At 38.2% G+C, this 20,112-nt stretch overlaps 1 protein-coding gene across 3 annotated transcripts in view; it reads left to right on the top strand.

Annotated features, from left to right (window-relative positions):
- RIPK2 (receptor interacting serine/threonine kinase 2) overlaps nt 1–19,228 on the top strand; it is a 38,520-nt gene extending 19,292 nt beyond the window's left edge. The window contains exons 5-11 of one of the 3 annotated variants that reach the window (XM_056110010.1): nt 1,525–1,574; nt 2,504–2,665; nt 8,857–8,942; nt 13,199–13,288; nt 15,052–15,145; nt 18,105–18,263; nt 18,786–19,228. In XM_056110010.1, coding sequence (XP_055965985.1) covers nt 1,525–1,574; nt 2,504–2,665; nt 8,857–8,942; nt 13,199–13,288; nt 15,052–15,145; nt 18,105–18,263; nt 18,786–19,123 — 979 coding nt within the window. In that variant the 3' untranslated portion in view covers nt 19,124–19,228. Of the gene's footprint in view, nt 1–1,524; nt 1,575–2,503; nt 2,666–8,856; nt 8,943–13,198; nt 13,289–15,051; nt 15,146–18,104; nt 18,264–18,776 lie in introns of all 3 variants that reach the window. The other 2 variants (XM_056110007.1, XM_056110018.1) reach the window with 2 other exon arrangements.
- The last annotated feature ends 884 nt before the right edge of the window (nt 19,229–20,112 follow it).

Below are 20,112 nucleotides of genomic sequence, written 5' to 3'. Positions count from 1 at the left end.
ATGTGAGGGCTTGTTTAGAGTGATCATTTCCAACTGTTGTTGTCAGAGTCCTTCCTTCTCTACCCTAACTCCTTCCATCCACCTCATGCTTGTGTCAAGCTTCCAATCATGGGCCAGTTCTCCTGGCCCCAGTTTAAAATTTCATGTTTTTATTAGTTTTCTATTTTTCAGTTAAAACAATTGATTAGGATAATCTTCCCTCGCAAAACAAAACTGTATGTGAAAAATTTGCATCTTGATTATTTATGGTGATACTTTATTCAGTATTTTTACTACTTTGTAACTTTTAAAAATGAATTAGCAATAGTGAGCTTTTAAAGTTCATGCTATTTGCTGCTAAACCATACACCACCATAGAAGTGATGCAGAAAGAAAGGCTTTCGTGCCAAAACAGCTTCTTAGCTGTGAAGTCCAGCTGGCCAGCATCAGCTGTAAACCCAGCTTCAGAAAAAGAAAGCGGGGTCTGTGGATTAGGGGTAGACGACAGAACTGTGTATACATTTTTAGGAGTCATCTAGGAAGAGTCATGCGGGGCTGGAGCAATAGTAGGTGCTTGTACTGTGCAGGTAAGGCACTTGCACTGCATGCAGTTGATCCTGGTTTGATCCCCACCAACACATGGTTCCCTAAACCCCAAAACCAATGTAAAAGAAAACGGTCATGCATGTTAATGGGGGGAAATGTGAGCATGCACAGTTGAGAAACAGAGCGTGAACACCAGCAGTCATACATTCCTTTCCGTGTACCAAAACTGGGAAAGTATCATCAGGGGAATTTTTTGTTTGTTTGTTTTTTTGTTTTTTAAATTTTTATTAGTGAAACACCGTGAGGTACAGCTGTAGACTTACACATTTTTGTGCTTGGGTTTCAGTTACACAATGATCAAATACCCATCCTTCCACCAGTGCCTGTTTTCCACCACCACGGGTCCCAGTATCTGTCCCACCCCCGGAATGTTTTTAATATAGTAGTGAAGAATTTGGTGACTAGCAATCAAGGAAGGCTCCATTGCACAATCTCCACTGATGGGTTGTATCCAGCCAGGAAACTGCCATCTTTATCAGAATTCTCTGTAAAGTTCTCCCTGGATTCAACACAGCTGAAGGGAGCTGATCAAATTACAGGCCTCTGGCCAGCAGGGTTTTATTTTTGTTTTTCTTTGGAGAGTAGAGGCTGGGGGCACTCCCCAGCAGTGTTCAGGGGCCCAGGGGCTACTCCCAGTGAGACACAGCCCACCAGACCAGAGAGTTCAGTGCTCAGCCCAAACAGTGCTCAGAGCTAGCAATGAGATACCCTGCAGTGCTGAGGAGCCAGGGGTATTAGGGCCTTGCATGTGCAAGGCATTTATTCCAGCTTTTGAACATTTCCCCAGCCCTGCCAGAATGCTGTTTGCTTCTTCAATCCTGGTGAGCCTTTCCAATTTTGATGAAAAGGGCCACAACATTTGGTCGAGTTCTAATTAGATTACAAATTTATTATGTATAGTTTATAATATACTGTCTTTACATTTTTAACCTTAAATAGCTATGCAGTTATCACGTGGGAAGTTTTGTCCAGAAAACAGCCTTTTGAAGGTATGTGTACTTTGATTTATATATTCTTCCATTCCTGTTGATAAGACCTTTCTAATGTTCATCTTATTGTAAATGTGTCTGCCATTCATTATGTGGAAAACGCACTAGGGAAACATAATACTTATCAGTTGTGAAGCTATTAAGATTTAAAAAATGTAGATTCTAATTCTTTGAAAATACTAAACTCTGATGAAATCACTAACTTGCTTCAGTCCTCATTTTTTCATCTTCATATAGAATTTTGAATTTCTACTTCTGTGGTCCGTTTGCAGAATATTTTATATAAAGATTTAAGTAGTGTTTCATCAGAGGATAAGTTTTGTTTGGGGGTAATACCTCATGGCTCACTCCTGGAAGTGCAACGGGAACCATATATTGGATCCCCGGGATCAAACCCTGGTATAATGCAAGCACCTTACCTCTTGTACTGTGTTTCCTGGCCCTAAGGAATAAATTTAAACTTTTCTGATATTGTGTCTTTATTTTGAGATTTGTAATAGCCTGATGTTAAAAGTAACCTTTAAAACACAGCATAAAAATAAACATTTTTATTATTCTTACTGGTTATTAGTTCGCTCAGCCCTTCTTGGTGTCTGCTAAGTTATGTTCAGCTCAGCTAAGATCTGTGCTTTTGTTCTCTTCTACTCCCATTTCATTGGCCAAGTCAAGTCCCACATCAATTTTAAAATTAATGAAATGAAGATGTAAACTCCTACAAGAAGCTGACAACTCTGTCAATGGATGGGATGTATATATGGCTGGGATGTATATATAGATACAGATATAGGTATATTCAGAGACAATTATTATTCTATAATACAGTTACTATTATTCCTAGATTATATTTACTATTATTGCTCTAGATTTCAAGATCCCTTTTTATTTTTAATAATTTATTTCCAGTGAATGAAATATGTTTATTTTGACAGGAGTCATCAACCCTTTGCAGATTATGTACAGTGTATCTAAAGGGCATAGGCCTGACATTAATGAAGAAAATTTGCCGTTTGATATACCTCATCGAGCACTTATGATTTCTTTAATAGAAAGTGGATGGGCACAAAATCCAGATGAAAGACCATCTTTCTTAAGTGAGTTTGCACTCTTAAAGTGAATCTTTCTAATTGCAAAATTAAATGTATATAATATGAGTAAAGATTCCTTGGAAGTTTTACAAGTTAGATAAGAAATTGTTAGTGTTGTTACTGTGTTTAGTATATCGAATACATCACGAATGGCTTGCCAGGCTCTGCCGTGCGGGCGAGATACTCTCGGTAGCTTGCCGGGCTCTCCGAGAGATAAGAAATTGAGTATTTTATTATTTTCTTTATTTTCTTTGGTGTTGTTACTCAAAACAATTATGAAAGAGCAATTGTTTCTAGAGCAAAATTGAGAAGCCCAAAAGAAAATGAAAATAGTAATAATTCCACTTACACATAATATTTATTGAACATGTACCATGAATTATATACTGGACTGAGCACTGGTAAAAGACCAGTGAACAAGATAGTCTATATTGCTGAATACCTGAAGTTCACATTCTTGTTCGGAGAATACAAAGGAGTTTTAAATTTCCTTGCAGGAGATCCTGTAAGGGCTTGGGCATGATAATAGAGTAGTAAAGGAAAAGAAAGAAAAGAAAAGAAAAGAAAGAAGGAAGGAAGGAAGGAAGGAAGGAAGGAAGGAAGGAAGGAAGGAAGGAAGGAAGGAAGAAGTCTTACATAGGAGCAAATATTTAAACAACAATTTGAAGTTTGAAAATCAGCCAATCATTCAGAAGCTAAAGAAAAGTATTTCAGGAAGATAGAACACCAGAGGCTTGAAGAGTATTCCTGAAATAAGCAATACTCCTTCCCTCACCCCCTCCTTATCTCCCCACCACCACCCTACACCTCTTCCCCATAGCCCCTTAAACATTCTTGGGGCAAGAGGAGCTCAGTATGCAGTTGGGTGTGGGGTAGGGCTTTCCATTAAAGAAGGTAGATTTCCAGGAGGCTACTGAGAAATCTGTTTCTGTAAAGGGAGCAGTAGCCCAGATAAAAGTTGGAAACCCAAGCACAAAAATTTGTAAGTCTACAACTGCACCTCATGGTGTCTCACTAATAAAAATTAAAAATTTCTTTTAAAAAATTTGGATACCTCTGGGCTGGAAATAGAAAAACTGAGTGCTGAAAGGAGGTAAAGGGGATATATATGGTAACCTTTCAGTGCCCGTATTACAAACTATCAAACCACAAAGACTAGAAGGAAAGATAGAGAGAGGCAGGGAGGAAGAGAGGGAGAGAGAGGGAGAGAGAGAGAGAGAGAGAGAGAGAGACAGCTCTGTCTGCCATATAGGTAGGCTGGCTGTGGGAGTGGGGCTCGGGGGGAAACTGGGGACATTGGTGGTGGGAAATGGACACTGGTGAAGGGAAGGCAGCGTTGGAACAGTTTATGTCTGAAACTGGATCATGAACAACTTTGAAGATGTGTATCTCATGAGTGATTAATAAAAAAAAAAGAAAAAAGAAAGATGGATACAAAGTCCTAAGTATCGGGGTGTTGTTGCTGCCTTAAAGTGCCTTATTATTGCTGTTGAACTTTTTTTTAATAAAAAAGCCTTATTATTTTTACCAAAAATGACCTGTGTAGCTGGAATATAGTGAGCAAAGAAGGAATAACGAGATCAAATAGGAGAGGTAAGGAGATGCAATTGGCTATTATAAAAATAATTAGGTATTTCTTCTAAAAATATTGTGGGGAGCCATTAAAGTATGACTTGCAGGAAAATGAAACAGTATAACTTAAGTTAAGGAGATAGCAGTTTTGCTGCTCTGTGGAAAATTAGTTGGAGAAGAAAGAATAAGTGTGGGTAAGTGTGGAAGCAAAAAAGAGCAACTAGAAGACACGGTGTTTTCCGATTGAGAATCCTGGGAATAGAAAATTTGGACAGAAATAAGATTTACTTCAGAAGTAGAAGGAATAATCACCAAACTGGAATAGGAGAAAACTCTTCATGACCTTGATTTAGGCAGAGTCTTAGATCAAAAAACATGCCCAATTATAAAACCTGATCAATGGACTTTAAAAAATTGAAAATGCTAGCATTTCAAAAGATACCGTTAAGAAAAATTGAAGACAAGCCATAGAAGGGGAATCTTCATTCTAAAGTAGAAATAAAATGTAATTTTTCACTCAGAACTATATCCAGGGACTGGAGCAATAGCACCACAGATAGGGTGTTTGCCTTGCACGCGACCGACCCGGGTCTGATTCCCAGAATCCCATATTGTCCTCTGAGCACCGCCAGGGGTAATTCCTGTACATCGCCAGGCGTGACACAAAAAGAAAAAAACAAAAAAAACTATGTCCAGTACTCATCAGCATTACATAAAAAACAAAAGTTGCTACCATAATGGATTCACTTTTTTTTTCTAGTATCATGTACAAGGGTATGTCTCCTTTATCCCAGTGCCACTACCTACTTTGTTTCTTGGCCATCCCCAGCAGTGGCTCTGTAGTCAGACATCACTCCTGGCAGCACTAAGGGAATCTTAGAGGCTCCAGGGCTCAAACTCGAGTTGGCTGCCTGCAAGGCAAGCATGCTACCCACTCCATGACTACCTCTCCGCACCTTCACACTCCCCCCACCCCCAGTGTCACTTCTACAGAGTACGTTCTTGATGGCCTAGGTCTAGTCCTTCTGAAAATCATGCTAGGGCAGTACTTCATGCTCTGAGCTTCCTGGTATTTCCCTAGTTAATTGTTAATTGCCAATAGCTTCACAATATGTTGAATATTTGAGAGGAAACCTCCGCAGATTTCTGCAGTTCTCTCTCCATAGACTCCCTTCTCTCCAGCACTCTAGCCTGCATCATCCTAGACCAAGGCCACAGCTGCGTGACCTACACCAGACTCAGCCCTGTCTCCTCATCTCTCTCTCTCTCTCTCTCTCTCTCTCTCTCTCTCTCTCTCTCTCTCTCGTCTATGAGAATGAAGCAGAATCCACATTTGAGAAGCTCAGTAGTATGGTAAATATTCTTAAGTGCCCAGTTTTGCCCATTACTTTATAGAGGAAACCAGTGACTTCCTCTTCTTGCCAAGATGAACTAACATAACTAACTGATGTACTCTGTAAAGTGAAATGACCACTGAAGTCAAACAAACATTTGAAATAATTAATGTAGAGAATATATTATCAGGCAACAAAAGGTAATAATTATTGCCAAGTAGCAAGAAACAGATGAGGTGAGGTGAACCTTAAGATTGCAGTTCTTAAGTTCTTCTGGGGGAGTTCAGAAGAAACACTCATAAGGAATTCACAGAATCAAAACTTTTCAAAATAATAATGAATAACCGTTATTTTACCTTTTTACTCACCTGCACATATAGTATATTTGAGAGGTCAAGTGAAGTGTATACCATTGTCTCTGCAGACAATAGAATGTATTTCTGCATAATCTTCCTTTTGAAATTCTATTACTTAAAATAAAAATCGTTATTATTCACAGAGACAAAAGATATATGGGGTGTTTAATATTTCTGAAGTCCTGAGACCTAACAACTTGAGAACTGCCATTTTAGACAATCATTTCTACTGTATTGTAAACAAGTGTCACTCTTGACAGTTCCAAGCTGAGGATGACATTCCCATTTCCATATCCCTCAAACGGAAAATGTGAAAGGAACATTTCCACCTCTGTCTGCCCCTCAGTGACTCTCCTTGGGATGATCTCATTTACTTATTCTGGAGAACAACTGAGTATGCTTCCGTGGGCCCTTCTCAGTTTTCTCCTTTTAGAAGTCAGCCTGTCTAAAGGATGCACACAGTTTCTGCTCCTTCCTGTGGAAAGAGGGTGAAACCTGAGACTTACTTACTTACATGGGTCAAGTATAGCCAAGCCCACTGGCTGCTGAGCTCATGTACATTCTCCATGCTGCTTTAAAGGGGATGTTCTGACCATCATCAATATCTATTCTGTAACCTTTCATAAGTCTGAGGTTGAGAAGAGAAGACATAACTATTATGTTTAATTCTCTCTTATTTTCTCCTTTTTTTATTAAAGAGCCATGATTTACAAAGTTACTGATAGTTGCATTTTAGGCATGCCATAATTCAGCACCATTCCCTCCACCAGTGTCAAATTCCCTCTACCAGTGTTCCCAGATTTCCTAACCTAATTCTTTCTTCTTAAATCTGTCCATGCTACATCTTATTTTGAACTGATTGTCTGCTCCCATATTTAGCTGAGAAAATAGAACCATTAAAGGGAATTCCTTCAGGGCTGGAGTGATAGCACAACAGGTAGGGTGTTTGCCTTACATGTGGCCAACCCATATGGTCCCCTGAGCACCACCAGGAGTAATTCCTGAGTGCAGAGCCAGGAGTAAACCCTGTGCATTGCTGGGTGTGACCCAAAAAGAAAAATATACTAATAATAGTAAAGGGAATTCCTTTATACTATCAGAACTACAAACTTGTTCTTTTATCCACCTTTCCTGCCTTATATCTCATACATGAGAAAAATGTCCATATACTCACACAAATGTATAACTTGTGCTCTCTGTATCCTTTCCTGCCCCTGACCAGCATTCTGCTCTTCATATTCTCTCCCATCTCTTGTATTTCCAATCCCTGCCTGCCCACTATCTCATTTTCCATACAGATCTAATCTATTACTGGCTCATCTTTTATGGGGGAAAAATCATGAACCCCCCCCCAAAAAAACACTGTTCAGCTGTTCCTCATTTTCAGAACTAAATTCATAAGAATTTTTTGTACTTTTATTTACTGCTTTCTCTCAATTCATATTTTCCAAAAATAAAATTTCATTTTTCCATTTTAAACATTGTTTTTTCCTTTCATATTGCCACCAAAATGACATATGTTCAGGTTATTAAACGATGACACTGTTGGGAAATCCTGTTTATCTTGTCTTCTCAGTAGGATTAGTCTTGCTGGACTATTCCTTCCATGAAAAATACCCCCTAGTGACTTCCGAGACATTAGAGATTAAACTCCTTACTCTCTTCCTTAGTTTCTTTCTCAAGTCAATTTCTTTTTTGTATTAGTTTGGTCTTTTGTTTTGGTTTGGTTTGGGGACCTCACCCAGCTGTGTTCAGGACTTAGTCCTGACTCTGTCGCTCAGGGATCACTCCTGGCAGTGTTGGGGAGACCTTACATGGTGCTGGGGATTTAATCTGGGCCCATTCTGTGCAAGTAAGCACCTTACCCTCTGTACTATCTCTCCAGCCCAGGACATGGCTTTTTATATGATCTAAAGGTTAGGGGCACTCAATTTTATATCAGCAACCCTGACCTCTAACAAATAACTTCATCCTATTACTTTCCCACCAACAATAAATCACAGAATACTCATCAGCAAAATTTTTACTTCCTTACATCATGAAAAATATTTATTATTGTCTTTTATATTATAGCAATTTTAGTATGTATACAGTATATACTATATTAGAGTATAATCATTCAAATACAAATTTAACTACAAGAGTATTTAATTCAGTATTTAACTATAATGTTGTTTTAATTGTGCTGGAGCAATAGCACAAAGGTAGGGCGTTTGCCTTGCGCGCAGCTGCCACAGCTGAGCCAGGTTCAATTCCTCCGCCCCTCTCGGAGAGCCCAGCAAGCTACTGAGAGTATCTCACTTGCACGGCAAAGCCTGGTAAGCTACCCGTGACGTATTCAATATGCCAAACACAGTAACAAGTCTCACAATGGAGACGTTACTGGGCCCGCTCGAACAAATCGATGAACGATGGGGGGACAGTGCTATTGTTTTAAATTTTTTAAATAGGATTTTAAGCATATTTTCCTGTTTCTTTTATCATTTACATATCCCTTTGGTGAAGTTCAGTGTTTTGACCATTTTCATTTAGAAATTTTTGTCTTATTTTTAAGTTGTCAGAGTTTTTATTTATTTTCATTCTGTGACTTTCTTTTAAATAGCAATTTCTTGTCTAAATTTGTTTCCATATGTATATATAACTCTCCTATCACAATTTGTGAAAAGATTATCTTTTCTTCCTTTTCGATTCTGTTAGAAACTTTGTCCAGAAGCTGTTAGCCATAATTGGAAGGCTTTATGTTTAGACTCCAGTTCTATTCCATGGATATGAGCTTCCTTTATGCCTGAAGTAAAAGCTCTTAAGACAGGTATAATGATTTGCAGGAGTGTGTAATTACTTAGGATCCTAGCACCTATTATAGATGGTAGTATTTCTATTCTACAGCTTAGTAATTAGAAGTCACCTAAACCCAAATTATTTTTTTCTTTTTTAGAATGTTTAATAGAACTTGAACCAATTTTAAGAACATTTGAAGAGATAACTTTTCTTGAAGCTGTTATTCAACTAAAGAAAACAAAGGTAAAATGTTAAATGCTAGAAATTAAAACTTCAAATATTTTAAATATATACGCATATATATTTCATGGATATTTTATACAGCTTTAATTTAGTTTTCATCTATATACTTTTCACAGATACAACCTACAGGACTGGAGTATGAGAACTTACCAGAGACTATAAAATTTTTTCCTTAGTCACCAAAGGGTTTTTCCATTTAATTTATATCACCATTTCCAGATTCCTAGAGCTCACATATACCAAATGTAAAATTTCAACTTGTAGTTGGGGTTCTAACTCCTTGAAGTTTCTTTTAATATACAGTTGTTTCCCTTTAATACATCCAGGGCAGTGATGTACCATTTGAGCTGTTCTGAAATTTACTGTTGTAGTGCAGAATTTTTAAAATTGAAGCCAAAGTGTTTTAATTTGTTCACTCATCTCCATGTTGCACCAAAGCAGCAGCTGATAATAAATTATCTAGAACAGTATCTTACTTACTCTTGCACTTAAAGATTATTTCAATGGAGGAGTGGATCCCTGCTGGCCAGGCCAGCTGTGTGCAATGCAAATGTCCCACCCGCTGTGCTATAGCTCCAGGGCTGGAGCTGACCTGGCCAACCCAAGTTCAATTCCTTCACGCTTCTCCAAGAGCCCTGCAAGCTACTGAGAGTATCTTGCCTGCACGGCAAAGCCTGGCAAGCTCCCCTGACATATTAAATATGCCAAACACAGTAACAGCAAGTCTCACAATGGAGACATTACTGAGCCCGCTCGAGCAAATCAATGAACAATGGAAGGACAGTGCTACAATGCTACACAGTCTCCGTCTCTGTAAGGGTAATATAACCAATACCATAAACCTGTTCAATTCATAAATCTTGAACATTACAGCAAGAGAATCAATCCACTGACTGGAAAGAGTGAAATTTCTACGTCCCTCTAACTATTATGAAGGAGCACTTGTGCTTTTTAGTCACCATTCAATCCTAATACAGATAGGTGGTCGGTAACTACACCACCTCCGCTTTGCTGATGACATTGTTCTAATAACAACAAACATTATCCAAGCGGCACAAATGCTGGGCGACTTCGAATGTGAGTGCGAAAAGGTCGGACTACAGCTGAATCTTACAAAGACAAGGTTTATGAGAAACAGCCTCATTCCTGACGCTCCATTCGCTCTCAACGGACGACCATTTCCGAATGCAACAGTTATGTGTACCTAGGTCGAGAAGTCAACATGATGAATGACCTGGCACCTGAGTTGCGCAGCAGGAAGAGAGCGGCTTGGAACGCCTTCAAGAGCGTGGAAGAAATGGCTAAGAGGACAAAAAACCTCCAGCTCCGGGCACATCTCTTTTATTCCACTGTTCTTCCTGCATTAACATACGCCTCAGAGACCTGGGCCCTATGCAAACAGGATGAGAACGCTATTCGCTATTCGGGTCTCTCAAAGAGGAATCAAAAGAACTATGCTTGGAGTATCACGTTTCACTCAAATGAGAGAAAGAATCTGGAGTTCTGACCTCCATGGACGATCAACAATCAGGGACACTGTCTCGTTTGCCAAGGCGTCAAAAATCAGATGGGCTGGACATGTAATGAGATTTGGAGATGACTGCTGGACTAGAGCTGTTATGGACTGGATTCCATGGGACGTCAAAAGGCTGTGTGGTCGTCCACCTAACATATGGTCAGACTTCTTCATCAAGATCCTGAACGATCTGTTTGAGGGTCTTCGACTTCCTAGAATGATCAGACGCCATTGGGCTACACTACCACGCAACAGGGACAAATGGAGACGTTACTGGCACCCACTTGAGAAAATCGATGATTAACGGGAAGTCAAGTGATCAAGTGATTCAATCCTAAAAATTGCTCTGGGACACTGCAGAGAATAATGCAGTTGTGCCTCTGCAGGTTAATGTGTTAAGAACATCTAAAACCCTTTCCCCAGTCTTCTAGCCTAAGCAAGCATAGAGTCAAGGAGGATATTAGACAGTTGTCTTCAACATACTGCAAAAGTTATTAAATGAGGTATAAAATATATTTTAACTATCAGCAGAAAAATAGCACCATACATTGGACTAATACTTTAGATTAACATATTACTCACAATATGTAATTGGGTAGTTCCATAAAATATTACAGAAAGCTCTTTCCCAGTTTTTTCAACAATAAGTGATTTGTTTAGGAGAGTATGTAGGGGCAGCTAATTGACTTCACCTTTGCCACTGGCCGAAAGATCAGATTGTCACCAACCCCATTCAGCTGAAAATTCCACTGAATCTTTACTGAGCAGACATATATCCCAGTCTTTTTTCTATTGTGCCTTTTTTTATCCATCAAGAAATTTACATTTAATTTTATCTGTTTCCTTTTGTTACATCAGCCTTCTTTACAAAACACAAGTCTTTGTATTCATCTATTCATTTCCTTGGCCATCAGGAAATAAATGCAAGTAAGAAAAAGTAATGCACACCATTTCAGTCAGGGTCAAGAAAAGATAAAGTGGTTACAATTGTCATATACCCTATTTTTCGAAAAAAAATAAAACTGAAAAGCAACTCTAGTCAAAAATCACTGACCGCATTCAAGTACTAACCACCAACTGAAGTCATTGGATAACAGAACTAATGTGCTGCCTCCAACTCTGGCACAAAGGAGAAGCAGTAGAAATCTCTGTATGCGATAATCAGTTGTTTAATTTCACATGATAAGGCTTTTTCACTAGGCTATTCATTTACTCGTGAGTATTTAGAAAGTAAATGTGAAGTAGCTACTCTGTGCAAGATTCATTGAATCTTATGGCGCTTTTGTTTATTGGAGTATCATTGACCTCAAGACATTATATCATCAACATGTAATGACATTGTATGTTTTAAATTACAACTAAATGATTCAGTATTTTATATGTTGTGAAATGACCATGGACAGAGTTATAGTTTTTCTTATGATGAACACTCGTAATATCTGATTTATTAGAAATTTCAAATATGTGATAGTATTATACCCACCACCATAGTTCTATGCTACTTTAAGGTACACTCCACTGATCTAAAGTAAATTAAACAGGCATATTGCTGATCAATAGAATTTTTTTGTTACTAAGGAAAGTTTTTTACTCCTAGAATTCTTTTCCAGTATATGAGTTATGAAAGCTAGATATAAAATCCACCATTTCTATGGGTTTATTCAGAGGTAGGATTATGTTGGAGAAGAAAATTATTTTTAACTCCTTTAGTAGGAACTGGAGCTAGTGAAGTGGGTGGGGTGCACCTGACACCTAGCATGACCCAGGTTCCCAGGAGCCATGCAGGGCACAGTCCGGGAGGACCCTGTTGTCACAGGATCCTGGGTATGCTTGGCACCATGGGGCCTGAGCAGCACATCTTCCTTGGGACCTTCCATTGGACCCTGACCAGTTGGCTCTGGATAACTGGGCGAGGTGGGGAGACAGGGAGCTTCCTGAGTACTACTTCAGAGGCAGTAGTGATTTCAAATAATTCAAATGTGGTTTACAAAAGCAGAAGTAAATTGCTTAATGATTTTCATTTTAAAATATGATTTTTATGCATTTAAATTATCTGTATAACGTCTACCATTTGTTGAATGCTTGCTACATAATTGTCTTATGTTGCATGTTTAACTTCTAATCCTCCTTAGAAAAACCTACAAAACCTAAGTGTTCTTACCTTTGGTTTGTAGGTCAGTAAACTTAAGACAAAGATCAAACAGTTTGGCACCCAGGGATTATAAACATAATCACCATCATTTCATTTGGTCACAAGCTTCCTTTCCCTAGTTAAAACCTCTGTTCCTTATCTATAAAATTGAATTTATAATAGTACTTACAAGTACAGTGCCTAAAACATAGTAAATGCTTAATTTACTTAATAGGAACACATATGCATACAAATTGAAGTTTTTTAAGAGCTGACTTTATACCAGACACTGTGTATTCATTATATCAATCTCAAATACAGTCTTACACATAGCTATTATTCCTATGTTTTAAATGCAAAGGTTTGAAAGTATGAATAAGTTGCTGAGTAAAACCAGTTTTAATATGCAGCAAGACTCAGAACTGTTATTTTGTATTTTGTTAAACTACCTTTCTCCACTCTTAAGTTATATATTATACTCTCAACTGATTAGATTTTCTTTCCATTAGTGTTATATAAGACATAAAATACTTTAAATAGAATGTATTTTATTCACATAATTCCCAAATCACTTCCCATATATAAAGATACTTTATATATTCATTTCAGTTACAGAGTGCTTCAAGTACTATATATTTTTGTGACAAGAAGAAATTGGAGTTATCTCTGGACGTACCTTTAAATCATCGTCCTCAGGAGGTGAAAGAATTGTTGATAAATTCAGTGATAAGTATATGAGGGTCCATTTACTAAATCTACTCATTTTATAGATGGGAAATTAAAATCCTGGGAGATTTAAGAATTTGTTAAGTAACCAATGGTATTCTCTTGCTTGAAATTCTTATTCTCAGTTCATTGCTCATCTCATCAAATCACAGTTCTTCCTTTTTGGCACTGATGTCTGATACAGTAAAGTACAAAGACTTTGATTCCTATTGATTCAAACTATTGATTCATGGTTCTATCGCCTCTCTCTTTTTTTTCCATTTTGTTTTTTTAACCATAGCCAGTGGTGGTCTAGGTTTTTTTCTGGCCCTGTGCTCAGGAGTGACCCCCTAGCTTTACTTGGTGGAAAATGAGGAGCATATGTGGTACTGGAGATTCTAATCAGGTCTGGCCACATGCAAAAGCACCTTCCCTCCTGTATGATCCCTCTGGCCTCAGAAAGATTTGTTTCAGTAGTATTCATTCAGATATTCCATAACAATAATTTCTTTTAATGCTATATGACATATGTCCAATTTACAGATTCAGAAAAATAATGAAATCCTTCAAATGAACCTTAAGACACAGCTGCATAGTTTGGGGATTACTTTTACATACACTGTATCATTAGATCTTTGATCCCATAGATGTACATTTTAAATACATCAAACAAACAAACACTGTCCTCCCGTTGTTCATCGATTTGCTCGAGCGGGCCCAATAATGTCTCCATTTTGAGACTTGTTACTGTCTTTGGCATATCGAATACGTCGCCGGTAGCTTGCCAGGCTTTGCCGTGCAGGCGAGATACTCTCAGTAGTTTGCCGGGCTCTCCGAAGGGACGGAGGAATCGAACATGGCTCTGCCAGGTTGGCTGTGCTCAAGGCAAACGCCTTACCACTGTGCTATCACTCCAGCCCTTTTAAATAGATAATTACAGAAAACCTGAAAATCAAAGAGTTTAGATACCTAACTGAATATTAGTCATGACAGAGCTAGGAATAGAGCCAAGGTCTATATTACTTTCTCCAAGGTTTTCTTGTTGTAGCAACCTCGGGCATTAAGAGCAATAGTTGCTCCAAATCAGTTAGCCAGTGTTGCAGGTTTGAAATGTCTCCTCACTGGATAGAACCTCTGAGATAATACAGAAAATATTTTCAAATAATAACTACTAATATGTTTAATTATTGCCCCATAGCCCCAATTTGAGATGATAAACATTTTATTTTGTTAGTTGTTTTCTCTATATGTGCTTTTTTACATTTTTATATGGGTTGGAGCGATAGCACTGCAGGTAGGGCGCTTGCCTTGCATGTAGCCAACATGGCCAACCTGAGTTCGATTCCTCTGCCCCTCTTGGAGAGCCCAGCAAGCTACCGAGAGTATCTCGCCCCCACGGCAAAGCCTGGCAAGCTCCCCGTGATGTATTTGATATGCCAAACACAGTAACAAGTCTCACGATGGAGACGTTAGTGGTCCTGCTTGAGAAAATCGATGAACAATGGGAAGACAGTGACATTTTTATATGTGCTTCTTTATAATTATTATTTACTCACTTTAATTGTATGTTAAAAACTTAATTTCACTCTTTACCAGCTAAAACCAACTCCTCATTCTCTGTGTCTCTATGTTCCCTGCTAAGTAATATTAATTATCAGTAATTAATAGCCAAAAGCAAAACTAGGGATTAATTTTTAAAACTAAATTTTTAAGTGTTTTTTTATTAACCAAATTGATTTACTCTCTTTTCATTTTAGGAAACATGTGGATCCTCTCAGGTTTATAAAAGTAATGGTTCTTCTAATACCTCAAGAACCCTGTCAAATCTTCAATACAATGAATATTTACCTAGTATGTACATTTTACAATTTGTATCACTTTCAGGTTTTCTGTTTTCTTTCAAGATCATATTCCTTGCAAGTGACTATTGTGTAGAATTTCATCCAGTATTTATAACTGATTTTAATGATAGCCTATATATGTAAAAAAGATACTCAGAAATGACTCCTAACTGAAGATTGCACTTGTGGTTATGAAGGATGGGAACAGGAAACATAGAGGCACAGAGGAGTAGTTTGCTTTGGTAAAGGGAATGAATGGATCAAGGTAAATTTAGACGTCAGTAGGACAGAGTTCTATCATCACAGATTCTATCAGTAGGCTAAGTTCTTTGACTTCTATTACTTATATTTAAGAAAGCAACTGTTAGAAATTTTTGAGCAAGTATACAACATGGTAAAAACGTTTCTGCATTAGGAAGATTCATCCTGGGTGTAATATGTCAGATGTTTGGAAGGAAAAAGAGAACTGAGGTATCGAAGCCAACTAAGATACTATATACTAGACTATTATGGTAGTGCTGATGGAAGGTAAGACCTCCTCCAGAGTACTTAAGAAGGGAGGTGTGGTGTGAGAAATATCGTGGAGATAAATTGGTAGGACTTTGATTCTTCACTTGGAGTAGCACTGCACTGTAGCACTGTCCTCCCGTTGTTCATCCATCTGCTCAAGTGGGCACCAATAATGTCTCCAGTGTGAGACTTATCGAATACACCACAGGGAGCTTGCAGGCTCTGCCGTGTGGGTGGGATACTCTTGGTAGCTTGCCGGGCTCTCCAAGAGGGACTTCACTTGAAGTCGGAAAGAAAAGAAAGAAAGAAAGAAAGAAAGAAAGAAAGAAAGAAAGAAAGAAAGAAAGAAAGAGAGAAAGAGAGAGAGAGAAAGAAGAAAGAAAGAAAGAAAGAAAGAAAGAAAGAAAGAAAGAAAGAAAGAAAGAAAGAAAAGAAAGAAAGAAAGAAAGCTGAAAAAGTTATTAAGCCTGGAGATGCAACAAAATTGGTCATACTAACAGAACCAAATCAGAACAGTTGCCAGAAAGAGGTAGTACAGGGATGAGGGTGCTTGCCTTGCATGCGACTGACCCAGGCTTGATCGCCAGCATCACTTGGTCCACCAGGCACCTCTGGCTTGAGAACTGCCTCCTGCGTGCCACTTGAGAAACCCTCCGACCAAGAAAAAAAAATTGGAATCGGTTTTATAGGAGGATGTTCGGTCAGCTATTGCAAGGATGAGGCTGTTTGAACAAAGAAAATTTCCTTCTAAGGTTTTCAGAAGACAGGTGCCTATGGCTGATGAGGAATAGCCAAAGGAGAATAGACAGAGACACATTATATATAGAGAGGGGATATTCTTAACATTAATTTAATGAGGTGGAATTAGTTTACAGCCGTGTAAACTGTTAATATTTTAGGGGTCCAAACAGTCCTCCATCACAGTCCATAGCACCTTTGCTTGTCCTTACTTCAGTTCTGTTTACATTAGACATGTCTGTTCCCTTGATTTTCCTCTCTTATATACTATGAGTAAGGTAATCAGGTATTTGTCTTTCTCCTCATGACATTTTTTAGCATGGCATGCTCCAGTTCCATCCATGCAGAAGGCAAAACTTCATCATTTCTTATCACTGAGTGATAGTTCACAATTTCTTCATTCACTCCTTTGTCACTGGGAACTTAAGTTGTTCCCATATCTTGGCTCCTATAAATAGTGTTGCAGTGATCATAGGTTGCCCAATCAGATGGTAGTTCTATTTTCACTTTCTAGAAAATTTCCATACTGTTTTACAAAGAGGCTAAGCACATTTTGACAGTCCTATGAACAATGAATGGTGGTTCTTTTTCATCATATTCTTGCCAGCACTGTTTGTTTCTAACCATTTTAATTTAAGCCATTCTCGCTGATGTGAAGTAATACCTCATCATCATTTTGATTTTAATTTCTCTGAGAAGCAGAGATGAACACTTTTTTAAAATATGTCCACTAACCCAACTCCATTGCTTCTTTAAGGAAGCATCTGTTTGACTCTTCTTCCCATTTTTCTATTTTTGGTTTTGGCTTTTGGACCACAATTAGTGGTGGTCAGGGCTTACTCCTGGCTCTCTGCTCATCAGGGATCACTCCTGGCAGGGCCCTGTATTGTTCCACCTGGGGTTACTCTCATGAGGAACTCTTTGGTGTCACAATATGTTTAATTCAGTTTTGGTGTAGATTTTGCAGTGATGACTGCAGAGTGCTAGAAGGTCCCTCCCAATTGACCATCCTACCTAGAGGACACAGTTAAAGTGCAGGAGGAGCAGAGACACAGGAAGAGCAATGGGAGAGATAGGTCAGCTGCGAAGGCACGGGACTTGCATGTACCCCACAGGTATCTGGGTGTTCTCCCACCCCACAGGTCCTGAGCAGCACAGCATCCGTGGAGCAGTGCATTGAACTGCCAGTATCTATGGGAGAGGCCTCCAGACCCTGTGAGCACTGCTTGGGAATACGCCAACTTTTTTAATTGAAACAAACACTTATAAAGAATTAAAAGCAGGAATAAATATGGGAGTGGCCAAAGAAATAAAATTTTGTGATTTATAATTTATTTGTAGTACAAACAGAAATCTGATAAAACAGCATAAACATTTTTTGTTCTACGAGATATTTATATGTCGAGTCACATTAACCATCTCATGTTTTGTTTTAAACTTTTTTGTTGACTCACTCTGAGATAGACCCTTGCAAAGCTGTTCAAGATAGAATTTCAGTCATACAGTGTTCAAACATCCATTCCAGGACAAACGTCGTCCCCAGGTTCCCTCCCATCACCCCCCAGCCCTACCCCCTGCCTGCCTCTATGGCAGCTCACTTTAATACCAATGAAAAATTAAAGACGTGAATACTGTCCTCTGTATGGTGTATGTGTTGATATTTTTGCTAGTAGAAGTATCCAAGGACTCCTCAGTGCTAATAAGGATGTTGCTTTCTTTAGGGAAAACAGAAAATAATTCTGTGCTGCATCATTGTTCGGGGACTCACAGCTGGGATGGTAATGTTTCTGCAGCTCAAAAGGCAACAACACTCTGTGATCACAGGACTTCCCCGTGCTCCCTAGCAGTAACAAATCCACTCTTAGTTGAAGGAGTATCAGGTAAACATTTTCTGTATGATGCTTTGTAAGTACTGTCATTTGCCTCACAAATATATGTTCAATAGATTTCCCAATAAGTTGTATTTTCTTCAATATGATGAATACATATCTTCTTAAGTACGAAAGCACACTGATATCAGAAGATACTAGTGCTGAAATTTTGTAATAGGCACACGTTAGTCCTTCAGGAGGAACTGCTAAGTGTAATTACTTAAGATGGTACTATAGGTGAAGATATTTTTTGTTCATTTATACTCCCTTTATATTTTTTAAAAATACCTATACAAGTTATTTTTGTCCAATTATTTGTAGCATGTGGAAAGGTAATGTTTTTCTCTGGGACAGAGAGGAAAAATAAGCCAGGTACCTGAATATTTCCTGAAAATCAACTGCATCCCCCAAAATACTTTATGTCAGGGAAAATTTTGTCTTATGTCTAAACATTTCTTTTTTCATGTGATTTCATGTGATAGCTCTTTATCTCTTCTTCCCTTTTTGATTGTCATTCCTCAGTTTGTACAGAGCGATTACAGCCTGGGATTGCCCAGCAGTGGATCCAGGGTAAAAGGGAGGACATCATCACCCAGATGACCGAAGCCTGCCTTAACCAGTCACTAGATGCCCTTCTGTCCAGGGACTTGATCATGAAGGAAGACTATGAACTGATTAGCACCAAGCCGACAAGGAGCTCAAAAGTCAGACAGTTACTGGATATCACTGACATCCAAGGCGAAGAATTTGCCAGAGTCATAGTACAGAAATTGAAAGATAATAAGCAGTTGGGTCTTCTGCCTTACCCAGAAATTCTTACAGTTTCACAGTCACCATCTTTAAATTTATTTCAGAATAAAAGTTTGTAGGTGACTCTTAAAAGAAGAAAAGTTTATTTTTAAAAAGTGTATTTATATTTGTGTTGCCTTGACCAAAATAGTTTTTTATAAAACCCATTTTAGTATCTGAAGCTTTTATGACAATACAGTATTTTTAGTTACTATAAAGTTTTCATTTTCCTATTTAGTTTAATATTTTGTTTCATTAATTGAAGCTGTTTTTAAAGTAATATATTATTGTATATAACAATATCTTACGATATCTTCCAATAGACGCTTTGTCATTTACTTTGTTGTTGATTATTTATTACTTGTCTAAAACATAGTTTGGTCTTATGAAATATGCCCTCTAAACTTAATAATAGTACAACATTTCTCTCCTACATTCCCAGGTTCAAATATTCAAAGGAGATTTAAATTAAACTCTACTATTTAGATCACAGGGCTGGAGCGATAGCACAGTTGTAGGGCGTTTGCCTTGCACGCAGCCAACATGGCCGACTCGAGTTTGATTCCTCCGCCCCTCTCGGAGAGCCTGGCAAGCTACCGAGAGTATCTCGCCCGCACGGCAGAGCGTGGCAAGCTACCCGTGACGTATTTGATATGCCAAACACTGTAACAACAAGTCTCATGATGGAGATGTTACTGGGCCCACTCGAGCAAATCGTTGAACAACTGGAGGATCATGTATTTACCGTGTATTTAGATCACATTATTGAATTCATTTTTAAAAGTGTTTCAGGGGTAAAATAATAACAAAGAATACCGAGAAAAAATTCACCTTTTAACATTAGTTCTTTTCCACATGTCTAACCTCAATCTTTCCCATCATCACTTACAATTACTAGCACCTTTCTTCTTGCACATAAAATATACATATCTGACAGTCTTAATATTTTCCTATGATAACATAGTGATTTTTGCACTAGTATTATGTATAGTCTAGATTATTCTTAACTATAACTCATTATTTTTAATTGATAAATAATCTCTGTGCTATATTTTTATTTTATTAAATT

This window comes from Sorex fumeus, unplaced genomic scaffold (assembly GCF_029834395.1).
Source record: "Sorex fumeus unplaced genomic scaffold, SorFum_2.1 ptg000002l, whole genome shotgun sequence".
NCBI classification, from domain to species: domain Eukaryota; kingdom Metazoa; phylum Chordata; class Mammalia; order Eulipotyphla; family Soricidae; genus Sorex; species Sorex fumeus.
Note: the sequence above shows the minus strand (reverse complement) of the source record. Positions and strands in the feature narration are given on the sequence as shown.